Consider the following 12,441-nt stretch of genomic DNA (forward strand, 5'->3'; position numbering starts at 1 on the left):
TTATGTTCTGCCAAAAGTTCTAAAGCTCTTCTCAATCTGGTATAGTGTTCTACTTGAATAGTACCACAAATGATAATATCATCTAAATATGCAGAAACATCCTCCAAATAGGCAAAATTTTGTGCAATGAATCCCTGAGAAATACCAGGAGATGAAGATAAGCCAAACGGTATTTATATAACAATCCTTTATGAGTATTAATTACCAAGTAATATTGGCTCTGTTCTTCCGTCCACAGCAAGGCCGCTTCATTTAATCGGCGACCCCCCCTCCCTTCTCCATCCCCTCGTGCAGAAAAAGAGAAGACGGGGAGAAATCCCTTCGGGCTGCGTCAAAATATCATTCACACATAACTATTCCCTGGCCCCCCATCCTCCCACCCACTCGCCATGCATCATAGTATCATCTATACACAACCATTCTCTCTTCACCCCTATCTCCTGCCTTCTCCCTTCCTTCATCAACAGACACCCACTCTTGCTCAACTCCCCTTTCACCCCATCCATCCATCTCATCCTTGATTATCCCCTCATGTTCACTCCATCCACCCCTCCCTTCCTCATTTCGTTTACTAATTTTTCATCACTCATTCCTTCCATGTGTCCAAATCATCCCAATACTCTTACATCAACCATGTCTCCCATCTCCTTTTCCATCCCCAATCTCCTCCTCACCTTATTTCTCACTCTATTCAGCATTGTAACCCCTACCATACTTTTCAGATATTTCATCTCAAACACATTTAAACTCTTCCTTTCTTATGTCCCATGGCTCTGTTCCATACAGTGCTGTCGGCACAATCACCCCTTCGTACAATCTCCTCTTAGCATCTGTTCACAAATGTCTATTTCTAATTACACTTTTAAATCCCCCAAGGCACTTACTTGCTTCTCTCAATCTATAATATGTGGTATATTGTATTGGACAAAGGACTAAGAACTAGTGCAAGGGTGGAGCGCTGCGTGCCCGACCCCAAGACGCTCCCCACTACAAGGACCCCATTCATACTTATAACAAAGATTCTTTATGTATGTGTGCTTACAGCACCTAGCACCTTCGCCCACGGGCCGTTGCTCTGTAGACCTCTTGGGTACTTGACGTACCCCCTCTGTACGCACAACCTACCGATTAATAAACCCACAAACCGTACCACATGTTTCACTGCTGCCCCTTGCAACATGCTTGCAACCATAATCTACAATCTACCTCCACCTCCACTCCTCCCTTTCCTGCCACATGCGACCCTAAGTACATAAAATTATCCAGTTCCTCCAGCCTTTTTCCATTAATATTCACTTCCAAAGCACTGCCATCCTCTCCCCTTATACAGCTCATTACCTTACTTTTACCCACATTTACCTTTAATTTTTTCGTCTTGCACAAACTCCTAAACTCCGTTACTAACTCCCTAAATCCCTGTTACAAGCGTAGTGTCGTCAGCAAACAACAACTGGCTTACCTCCCACTTTTCTCCATTTTCTTGAGCCATCTCCAATACCCTGACCATTTCCCTCGAATTTACCTCCCCCAACACCCCATTCATGTACATATTAAATAACCATGGCGGGCACGGGGTCAACAGTCCGGTCAGCGATTTGAATGAAATGTATAGTAACCTATTTAATTCTAAATTGTTACCGTATCGTGCACTATAGTCCCCCCTGTGTTGTATTGCATTTTCTGCTGTATTGTGTCTTCCGTTTTCTTCGTTTCACGCAGGCGCAGTACGTCGCAAGAGAAAACCAAAGTATTTCGAAAGTGAACATATCTGCGTATATGTTGTATATTTAAGATAGTTAAATTCTAATTAGTGTGTGGAAATTCAAGGAAGTATTTGTTTTAACTTCTTGTGGTTTATGTTTTATGTATGATTTATGTTTACGACCTATGTATGTCGACAGATCCATTATTGGAATTTGTTTACGTTTAAACCGAGTAAAGAGTTGATTACGCTTCCTCTTTCCCTCTTACATTCAAAAGAACAACACGTATGCTGTGTTAGCTTAAGTGGAGATACATAGACACATGCTTGAATTAGCATGTTTTGATCTTAAGAATAAATGAGGGGGTAGCTGTAAAGACGAAAAGAGCAAATCATATGAGGTATGTAAGCTTAGAGATTGTATTGTATTGAAAATTCATTATTATCTTGATAAATTTGGAGATTAAGTTGATATTTAATTATAATATTTAATATATCATGTATATGCATACGATGTCATTGCAGCCATATGGTGGCAAATTCTTACATTGAGATTAATACAAGGTCTAATTATCTATCTAAGTATGCCTATCACATTAATTGAATTTATTTGCTTATGTTATTCATTGTGTTGAATTTAATTCATATTATTAATAATGTGGAGATCAGAATCTCCACATGGATGCAAGCAATGATGATTAAGATCTCATCCTACCTCACATGTGTAAGAATGTGTATGAAAATTATTTTGCATGTAATGAAGATATGATCAATATGATTTTTAGTTCAATATATGAAAATAATTATATATATCTTTGTCTAACCTCTTTATATGTTGATATATGGCAAAAATAATAACTGATGATGATCAATCTATTTGTTCACCCACCTTTAAGGGATGAGCCACTATATATATATATATTTAAGTATTGTCCTCCCAGGTCCTTTATTTACTAACTAATTATTTTAGGTTAGAGGTGTGGGCGTAACAAAATGCACAAAATAAATTTATCCCCTTCAAGTCAATACGTAGGAATAGTAATACTCCTAAATGGATGACAGACAGGCTGAAACATGAGATAGGAATGAAAAGAGGACTTTGCGTAAGAATAAAAAACAGGGAAACACACATTAAATCCAAATATAACGATATGGCAAGACTGGTTAAAAAGAATACGTGCACATCGAAACGTAACTACGAAATTAAGGTTGTCAGACAAGCGAGATCCAAACCAAAGGGCTTCTTTCATCTCTACAGAACAAAAAGAAATAAGGAAAGAATAGGCTTAATTCAAGAAGACAAAAATGCCATGATAGAAGAGGTTAGATGGTGTACCTGACTGCGATCCGATTTTCAATGGGGATGAAGAAAGTAGACTATCTAATATTAGCATTAGTGAGGTAGTAGTCAAGCAGATTGAAAGACTTAAAGTTACAAAATGAAAATCCCCGGGTCTAGACGAAAATTTTCCGAGAGTGCTTAAAGAGTTAATTTGAAATTACGACCAGTTATTAGAAATATTTAATAAGTCAGTAGACATTGGTTTTGTGCCTATTGCTTGGGGGCAAGCAAACGTTGTTCCTGTTTTCAAAAACAGGAGATAAATTGTCTATATGCAACTATAGGCCAATCAGTTTGACATTAGTTATAAGTAAAATTACTGAATCTATAAAGTTAATAAACTCAGAGAACACATCAAGAAACATAATTTAATTCGTGATACACAGCATGGTTTCTCCAAGGGTAAACCATGTGCGACTAATTTTCTATCCTTTTACACTAAAGATAACAGTGATAGTTATGATATTATTTACCTTCACTTTAGCAAAGCGTTCGACATGGTGCCCCATCAAAGACTACATGACATAAATTGAAAAGTGTTAGAATGGATTAGAGCTTGGATCAGTGACAGAAAACTGCGGGTCACCATAAATGGTGTAAAATCCAAGTGGGGTCCCCCAGGGCTCTGTTTTGTGTCCCTTATTGTTCATTATGTGCATAAACGACTTGGACAATGGCATTAATAGCAATGTTAATAAGTTTGCGGACGACACTAAAATAGGACGCCTAATTAGGCCAGGAGACGACGCCGAGATTCTGCAGGTTGATATTAACAAATTGTTCACATGGTCGGTGAAATGGCAAATGAACTTCAATATCTCAAAGTGTACTGTGTTGAACGTAGGGCTACACAACCCTAAAAATAGATATAGCTTAGATAACACGTTTAAGAAAACTGAGTGCAAGAGAGACTTGGGAATTCTAGTGAATCCTGACCTTAAATCCAGGAAACAATGCATTAGCGCCAGGAACAAAGCTAACAGAGCATTAGCTTTCATTGCTAGGAGGGTTATGAATAGAAGTGCAGAGGTAATTATCAGACTCTATCCAGCATTAGTTAGACCTCTCCTTGACTATGCGGTACAGTTTAGGTCTCCATCTTATAGAATGGACATCAATTCACTAGAATCAGTACAGAGGAGAATGACCAAAATGATACATGGGCTCAGAAATTTACATTACGAAGAGAGGATTAGGCACCTTAACTTGCACTCTCTGGAAAGACGCAGATTACGGGGTGATGTAATAGAGGTGTTTAAGTGGGTCAAAGGCTTTAGCAAGGGTGACGCAAACAAGGTCATCATGTTAAGAAAACTACAGGATTCGCAGTAATGGATTCAAATTGGACATATTTAGATTTAAGGAAATAGGCAAGAATTGGTTTACTAATAGGGTGGTCAGCGAATGGAATAGACTTAGTAACCATGCAGTGAGCCCTGAAACTATAAGTTGTTTTAAGAAACGGTCAGACAACTTTATGGATGGGGATGACAGGTGGTAATGGACATGGAACTGCCTAGTGTAGGCCTTTTGGTCTCTTCATTCATATGTTCTTATGAGCCGCCACTGCCTGACACGAACCACTGCACGGTGGCCCACCGCCTCCTCGTCCACGGACTAATGCCAGCCGCACCTACCGGACCGCCGTCTGCCCTGCCGGCCGGACCCCTACCAGCCAGGCAGCCCACATATCACAGACGTCAGCCACTGGACACGTATATGCGTCCAGTGTCAAAGTTCCATGGTATGGCGTCACATACGCTCTCCAGCAGCTATACCTGCACCAGCAAGAAAGGTTACTTCACTCACCAACTTGAAACCATCAAAATCTGGATCCTCTTTTTTCGTCACTAGAGAGGCGGGGGGGGAGTATTGTAGTGATACCATTATGTAACCTATAGTCACCCTTTGTCTTTGATATGTAATGTGCCTTTCTTGCTCAGAAACTATGTTCGCCGGCGGGGTCCATGACTTTTCGTCGCCGTCTTTTCGTCGCCGGACTTTTCGTCGCCGACGTTTCGTCGCCGGACATTTCGTCGCCGCGACTTTTCGTCGCCGGACGTTTCGTCGCCGCGACATTTCGTCCCCGCGACTTTTCGTCGCCGGTCTTTTCGTCGCCGGACTTTTCGTCGCCCCAAGCATAAATTGTATGCAAAGATTGACAATATTTGAAATATAAAATAATTGAAATATAAAATTGGAAATATATGATTTAATGCCAAATTCAATATACTTCTTCTGATTGATCTTGATGTGATTATTGGTAGTAGCGTCTGTCCAGTCACTTTTTTTCTAGTAATAATCACATAATCCTATTATTATTATTACATTGGTCACCTAATATGGACTATTTACTAATAACTTACTAATTTTATAATAAATGATTTTACCCTTACACTTTAATGAATAGCTTCATAATTATGATATTGTGTCAAATTATTACTGTATGATATGCCAATAATAAATTATCATATATACTGACGTGTCAAATATATATTTAGATAATGATGTATTAAATCTAAATAAAATTGTATTTCATCTACGTAAGTTAGGGCTCAGGTATTTGCAAGTCGGACTGGTTAAGGCAAGAATGAATGGTTTATACGGCACTGTGATGTATAGCTATTTGCCACACTCATATTATTGCATTGGGAGTAGGAATATAAGTACAAGTATGACATTAAATCATATATTTCCAATTGTCAATCTTTGCATACAATTTATGCTTGGGGCGACGAAAAGTCCGGCGACGAAAAGACCGGCGACGAAAAGTCGCGGGGACGAAATGTCGCGGCGACGAAACGTCCGGCGACGAAAAGTCGCGGCGACGAAATGTCCGGCGACGAAAAGTCGGCGACGAAAAGTCCGGCGACGAAAAGACGGCGACGAAAAGTCGTGCACCCTCGCCGGCGAGTCATCTCGCCTATGTATGAACTTATTGCAATTTTGTGTTGATAAACGGGGAAGGTAAGAACTGAGGAACAAATGTTTTCTAATACTCTTCTTACTGGTAAACTTTATCACCAAGTGCTTAGTAGTAGCTACAATGGCACCCCACTGCAAACTACTCCAAATGCCTGCACAGTTCCGCTCTACACGGGAAAACGAGACAAACGTGAGCAGTAGTTATAGAGGGATCAGTTTGTTGTGTGTAGTTGGGAAGGCTAATGGGAGGGTTTTGATTGAAAGGATTAAGAGAGGAACCGAGGGAATAATTGGTGAGGAACACTTTAGGTTTAGGAAAGGTAGGAGTTGCGTGGAACAGAGTCTTGTGGTAAGACAGATATATGGGAAAGCTTTATCAAAAGGTATGGATGTTTTTTGGGCCTTTATGGATTTAGGAAAAGCTTATGACAGGGTAAACAGGAAGGCACTGTGGGGGCTTTTGTAGATCAGAGGAAAGTTGCTAAGGGCAGTCAAGAGTTTGTACGAGAGTATTAGAGCTTGTATTAAAATTAGAAATGGAGAGAGCAAATGGTTTGAGATAAAGGTGGGACTTCGACAGGGATGTGTTGTGTTCCCTTGGCTGTTCAATTTATACATGGATGTGGTGGTGCAAGAAGTAAATACAAGGGTAATGGGCTGGGGATTGGTGATGGTTGAAAAAAAATAGAGAAAAGTGGGAGATAAGCCAATTGTTTGCTGACGACACTGCACTTGTGGCAGGATCAGAGAAGGGATTGAGGAAGTTAATGACAGGGTTTGGGAAGGTGTGCAAAATAAGGAAGTTGAAGATAAATGTGGGTAAAAGTAAGGTGATGAGATGTACAAGGGGAGAAAGTGGCAGCAGACTGGAAGTGTTAAGGAAGAGACTGGAGGAAGTGGATAGTTTTAGATACTTGGGTGCAAGTGTGACAGGAAAGGGAAGAGTGCAGGTGGAGATAGACTGTAGATTGAGAGAAGCAAGTAAATGCCTTGGTGGATTAAAAAGTGTAATAAGAAATAGACATTTGGGAATGGATGCTAAGAGGAGATTGTAAGAAGGAGTGATTGTGCTAACAGCGCTGTATGGGGTGGAAACATGGAACATAAGACAGAAAGAGAGAAGGAGTTTGAATGTATTTGAGATGAGGTGCCTGAAAAGTATAATAGGGGTTACTAGGCTGGATAGAGTGAGAAATGAGGAGGTGAGGAGGAGAACAGGGGTGGAAAAGGAGTTGGCAGATAGGGTTGATGAAAGAGTATTGAGATGGTTTGGACACATGGAAAGAATGAGTGAAGAATGATTAGTAAAAGAGGTGTGAAAGGCAGATGTGGAAGGAGTGAACATAAGGGGGTGTCCAAGGATGAGATGGATGGATTTAGTAAAGGGGGAATTGGGAAAGGGGAGAATGGCTGTTGAGGAAGAATGGGAGAAAACAGAAGATAGAGATGAATGGAGAATGTTTGTGTATGGATGATGCTGTGGTGCATGGAAGGGAGTGGGTGGGGGATAGGGAAGTGAGGGAGTATGTGTGAAAAATAATCTGACACAGCCCAAAGGGATTTCTCCCCATCTTCTCTTTTTATGCATGAGGGGATGGAGAGGTGGGTTGCTGATTAAATGAAGTGGCCTTGATGTGGGTGTGCTGTGTCTTGTGACACTGCTTCTGACCAAGGGCAGTGGGAAAGATGCAGGGATGACCCATCATCCAGGAGGAGCCAAGATGGGAGGGAGGGAGGGGGTGAATGGGAGTGGAGTATGTGGGGGTGGAACGGGTGGGAGTTGATTTTATGTCTGTTTATTTTTTTAGGCTACCTCCCTTGTAAGAGGGAAAAAGCCTTTAGTATATGTATGTACAAATGCAACTCTAAGGGACACAATTCTGCTGCTTGCAAGAGGAATGTTCATAATGTTCAAGTGGAAGAGACTGAAGGAATTATACAAATTCAAAATACAATACATTCTGTGAATGCTGTACAAGGTAATGAAAATTCCCCTGCTCCTATATCTGTGTCAATGAAACTGGAAAATACTGACCTTTCTATACAGTTAGATACAGTTTGTGCTATTTCCATGCAATGGAGCTAAGACCCTCAAATATACATCCTGTGACATACACAGTATATATCAACCTAAGAAATTAATGTGTAAAATTGTGCTGGGAACAAAAAAGAAACTATGAAAAAGACATAATAGACAAATGTAAAGATCAACCTAAATTATTCTATAGATATGTGAATGGTAAACTAAAAAATAAACAGGAAATAGTAAAACTACATCAAGGGAACATGGAATACACAGAGGATATAGAAATGGCTGAAATTATGAACAAACATTTCAAATCTGTGTTCACTAAAGAAAACATACACAATTGGGATGAAGGAAGGGGAGAAAGATCCCCCCCAATGAGAGAAATAACTGTGACACAGAAAGAAATAAGGGACCAAATAATGAACCTTGATGTCAGAAAATAGCACAGCCTAGACAGAATTGCAAACTGGATACTAAAAGAATGTATAGATGAACTAATGGACAAAATATATAAGATAATGGATTGCTCACTCAAAGAAGAAAAGGTACTGGAAGACTGGAAAAATGACAGTATCATACCAATATATAATGGGGGAAACAAGGAAAACCCAACAAACTATAAAACAGTCACCCTTACAAGTACAATAGCCAAAACTTAGGAGAAAGTTATCAAAAGTAGATGGATTAAACATTTGGAGAACAATATACTAAATCCAAGACAATTCAGATTTAGACAGGGAGGGTCATCTGCCACAAATTTCATCTGTTTCTCATACATACATATACCAAGGCTTTTTCCCCCTTCCAAGGGAGGTAGCCAAAAAGGGAAAGGCATAAAAACACTGCCACCCATTTCATCCCTAAATACACTCCACACCCCTCCCACCCTTCCTCTCATCTGAGCACCTCCTGGATGACGGGTCATCCCTGCACCCTGCCGCAGACCAAAGGGATTTCTCCCCGTCTTCTCCTTTTCTGCATGAGGGGACAGGGAGAGGGGGGGTCGCCTAATTTATGAAGCGGCCTTGCTGTGGATGTGCTGTGTCTTGCGACACTGCTTCTGACCCAGGGCAGTGGACAGGATGCAGGGATGACCCGTCATCCAGGAGGTGCCAAGATAGGAGGGAGGGAGGTGGGTGGAGGGGAGTGGAATATATGGGAAATGAAATGGGTGGGAGTATTTCTATGCCTTTTTCTTTTTGGCTACCCCCCGTGTAAGGGGGGAAAAGCCTTTGGTATATGTATGTATGTATGCACAAAGGAAATAAAGAAAGTTGGTTCTGAAAAGGACCTAGGAGTAATCATCACCAATTACATGTCCCTAGACAAGCAGATAAGCAAAATAGTCAAAGAAACCTACAATTTGTTAAGATCAATAATGGTGCTTTTAATTACTTGGATGAGGAAATAGTAAAGAAAATACTAGTCACACTGATAAGACAAGACTGGAGTATACAGCAACACTATGGACACCCAATACAAAAAAGAATATAAGGAAAATAGAAAGAATCCAAAGAGCAATGACAAAGATGGCCCCAACACTTTCAAAACTGACACATGAGCAAAGATTGTCTACACTGGAATTACCAACCCTGGAACAAAGAGGAGAAAGGGGTGAGCTGTTGGCCATTTATAGAATTATGAAAGGCATGGATGTCCTTGATAGAGAAGACTTACTAAATTGAGATAGAAGAAAAACAAGGGAGCATGAAAAGAAACTCAAAAAGAAGTTATAGAAGAGATCTGAAAAAAACAGCTTTCCACGCAGAGCGGTGGATGTCCAGAACAAATTGGACAAAACAATAGTGTGTGCAAACACCATGCATGAATTTAAGAACAAACTAAATGTTGCAAGATACAAAGATGGGACACCATAAGCATAGCTCCCCTTCCCGTAGAATACAACTAGGTAAATACAGGAGAAAAAAATAAACCACTTGGTTAGATAAGGGTTAAGGTTAGTTACAAGGGATTTTTTCTTTTTCTTTTTCTTTTTTTCATTAGTAATTACTCTGAGTGGTACTTGTGCTTTGCCAGGAAGGAATTGGTTGATGAAACTAGTACCACAGTGGAAAGAGGTGTTTTTAGTTCAACAGGGAAAACCTGGTAATGTTGCTCATGACATTACCACAGTACTAAATAGTCATAGTGAGTTGTTCAAAGAGGAGTTAAGTTGCTATAATGGTCCTGAAGTAGAGGTTCCTCTGTCAGATGTATCAAAATTCCACAAAGCTAGACCAATTCCTTATGCATTTCAATCAAATGTGAAGGAAGAATTGTTGAACATGGAAAACAAAGGTGTGATGGAGAGTTTCATGTGCTCCTTATGGTATTGCTTCCATTGTGCCAGTAAGAAAGATTCTGATCAAGTTAGAGTTTATGGTGATTTTAATGTTACTGATGATAAGTGTGCAGATTTGGTAAGGTACCCCATTCCCAGGATAGAAGATTTATATTCAGCTTTGAGAGGTTGCTCTGTGTTCAGTATACTTGATATGCCCTAGGCCTATCATAAAATCTTTATTGCTGCAAATTCATGTCAGTTTCATACTATTAATACACATATAGGATTGTTTAGATTCAAAAAATTATAAAATAGAATTCATTCTGGTCCTGCTGTTTTTCAAAGAATTATGGATACTTTATTGTCTGACATTCCCAAACTTATATGTTACTTAAATGATATTTTGATTGCTGAAATAGATAAAAAAGATCACATGACTACCCTAAGTAAAGTCTTGCAAAGACTGTGATAGTCTAGGTTGTGACTGAATATGAAGAAATGCAGGTTTGTACAAAATTCTGTAATTTACCTTGGGCATAGAATTGATGCAGTGGGTATTCATCCCTACTTAATAAAAGCTGTTAGCCATTAGTAAAGCTCCATCACCTAAAGATGTAACTGCTCTGAAATAATTTTTAGGCCTGATTATATTCTACTCAAAGTTCCTCAAAGATCATGCAACTGTCCTGGCTCCCTTAAACAGATTGTTAAGGAAAGATGTAAAATGGAAATGGACAAAGGTGGAAAATTAAGTTTTTTCAAACGCAAAGACCTTACTGCTACACTCTGATACTCTAGTTCACTCTGACGAAACTCTACCTTTGTACTTATCCAGTGATGCTTCCTCATATGGTATTGGTGCTGTTCTATCCCATGTTATTAATGGCTCTTACAGACCTATTGTTTTTGTATCCTGTACATTAACTGCTACTCAGAAAAATTATTCCAAGATAAGGAAACCTTGAGTATTGTATATGGCATTGAATGGTTCAGACAATTCCTCTATGGCCACCCATTTACTGATCATTGCCCTCTGGTGTCCCTATCTAGCCCCCAGAAGCCAGTTGCCAGTTCCACCACAGGCATCTGCCAGGTTGCAAAGATGGGTTCTCAAGTTTGCTTCATTCAACTGCTCACAGTAATGCTGATAGTATGCCCAGGCTTCCTTTGGGTAATACTTTAAATTGTGATAGAGAACTTGTTGACTTCTACTTCTTAGAAAGTGATATATTGACTACTGTAACACACCAACAAATTCAAAAGAAAACTGCTGTGCTAATTAAGGTACTTCACAATACTATAAATGGATGGCCAAATGCTTCTGAGAATGACCAAGACTTAAAAACATTTTCCCATTGTAAAGATAAACTAAGTGTTGAACAAGGGTGTTTGCTGTGGGGATTCCATGTTGTCATCCCCACTGTTTTACAAGGAGATATACTTCAAGAAGTACATGAGACCCATCTTAGCATGACAAAGATGAAAGCTTTAGTAAGGTCATATGTATGGTGGCTTAGCATGGACAAGCAGATTGAAGGTGTTATCTTTTCTTGTAAAGTATGCCAGTCACTCAGAACAGATCCTCCAACTACACCTGTACATCCTTGGACTTTCCCTTCTAAACCCAGGTCAAGATTACATGCTGATTTTGCAGACCCAGTTTCTGAAAAAATCTACCTTGTACTAGTTGATGAATACAGCAAATATCTTGAAGTCTTCCAAATGAAAAGTACTACTGCAATTGCAATATAAAAGTCCTCCAAGAGGTCTTTTGTAGATATGGACTACCAGAAATACTAGTTACAGATAAAGGGCCTCTGTTTACTGCAAAAGTTTTCTGAATTTTACCAGAAAAATAGAATCCTACACTGTACTTCTGCAGCATACAAACCTTCTACAAATGGACAAGCTGAAAGGGTGGTGTAAATCTTAAATCAGCTTTGGGACAAGCAGAAGTGTTGAAACATGATCCAGAAGTTGTCACTCAAAAGTACATATTAATACCTGTCGAATTACACCACACTCTACAACAGGTCAACCCCCATGAATGCTACTTATGGGAAGAAAACTAAGAAGTTGCTTGAATTTGGTATTCTCTTCATTTACAAGGAATGTAAATGCAAAACAAGAGTCCATGATACATCCAACTGCCATGTGTA

The 12,441-nt window shown here is 39.6% G+C and overlaps 1 protein-coding gene across 1 annotated transcript; it reads left to right on the forward strand.

Moving 5' to 3' along the window:
• The first annotated feature begins 1,560 nt into the window (after nucleotides 1-1,560).
• Nucleotides 1,561-12,034, forward strand: LOC143034398 (uncharacterized). The gene is made up of 5 exons (XM_076200393.1): nucleotides 1,561-1,586; nucleotides 3,431-3,446; nucleotides 4,605-4,788; nucleotides 10,036-10,418; nucleotides 11,333-12,034. Exons 1-5 carry the CDS (start codon nucleotides 1,561-1,563, stop codon nucleotides 12,032-12,034), a joined length of 1,311 nt encoding a protein of 436 aa, XP_076056508.1.
• The last annotated feature ends 407 nt before the right edge of the window (nucleotides 12,035-12,441 follow it).

Source organism: Oratosquilla oratoria, chromosome 2 (assembly GCF_046742065.1).
Source record: "Oratosquilla oratoria isolate Oo_2021 chromosome 2, ASM4674206v1, whole genome shotgun sequence".
Taxonomy (NCBI): Eukaryota; Metazoa; Arthropoda; class Malacostraca; order Stomatopoda; family Squillidae; genus Oratosquilla; species Oratosquilla oratoria.

What these genes read in the sequence shown, in the direction of transcription:
- LOC143034398 (XM_076200393.1), top strand. Translation starts at nt 1,561, where the DNA reads ATGGCGGGCACGGGGTCAACAGTCCG. An exon ending in TCCAGTGTCAAAGTTCCATG is followed by an intron (nt 4,789 to 10,035) that starts GTATGGCGTCAC and finishes GTGCTTTGCCAG; the next exon opens with GAAGGAATTGGTTGATGAAA. An exon ending in ATGATAAGTGTGCAGATTTG is followed by an intron (nt 10,419 to 11,332) that starts GTAAGGTACCCC and finishes GTCCCTATCTAG; the next exon opens with CCCCCAGAAGCCAGTTGCCA.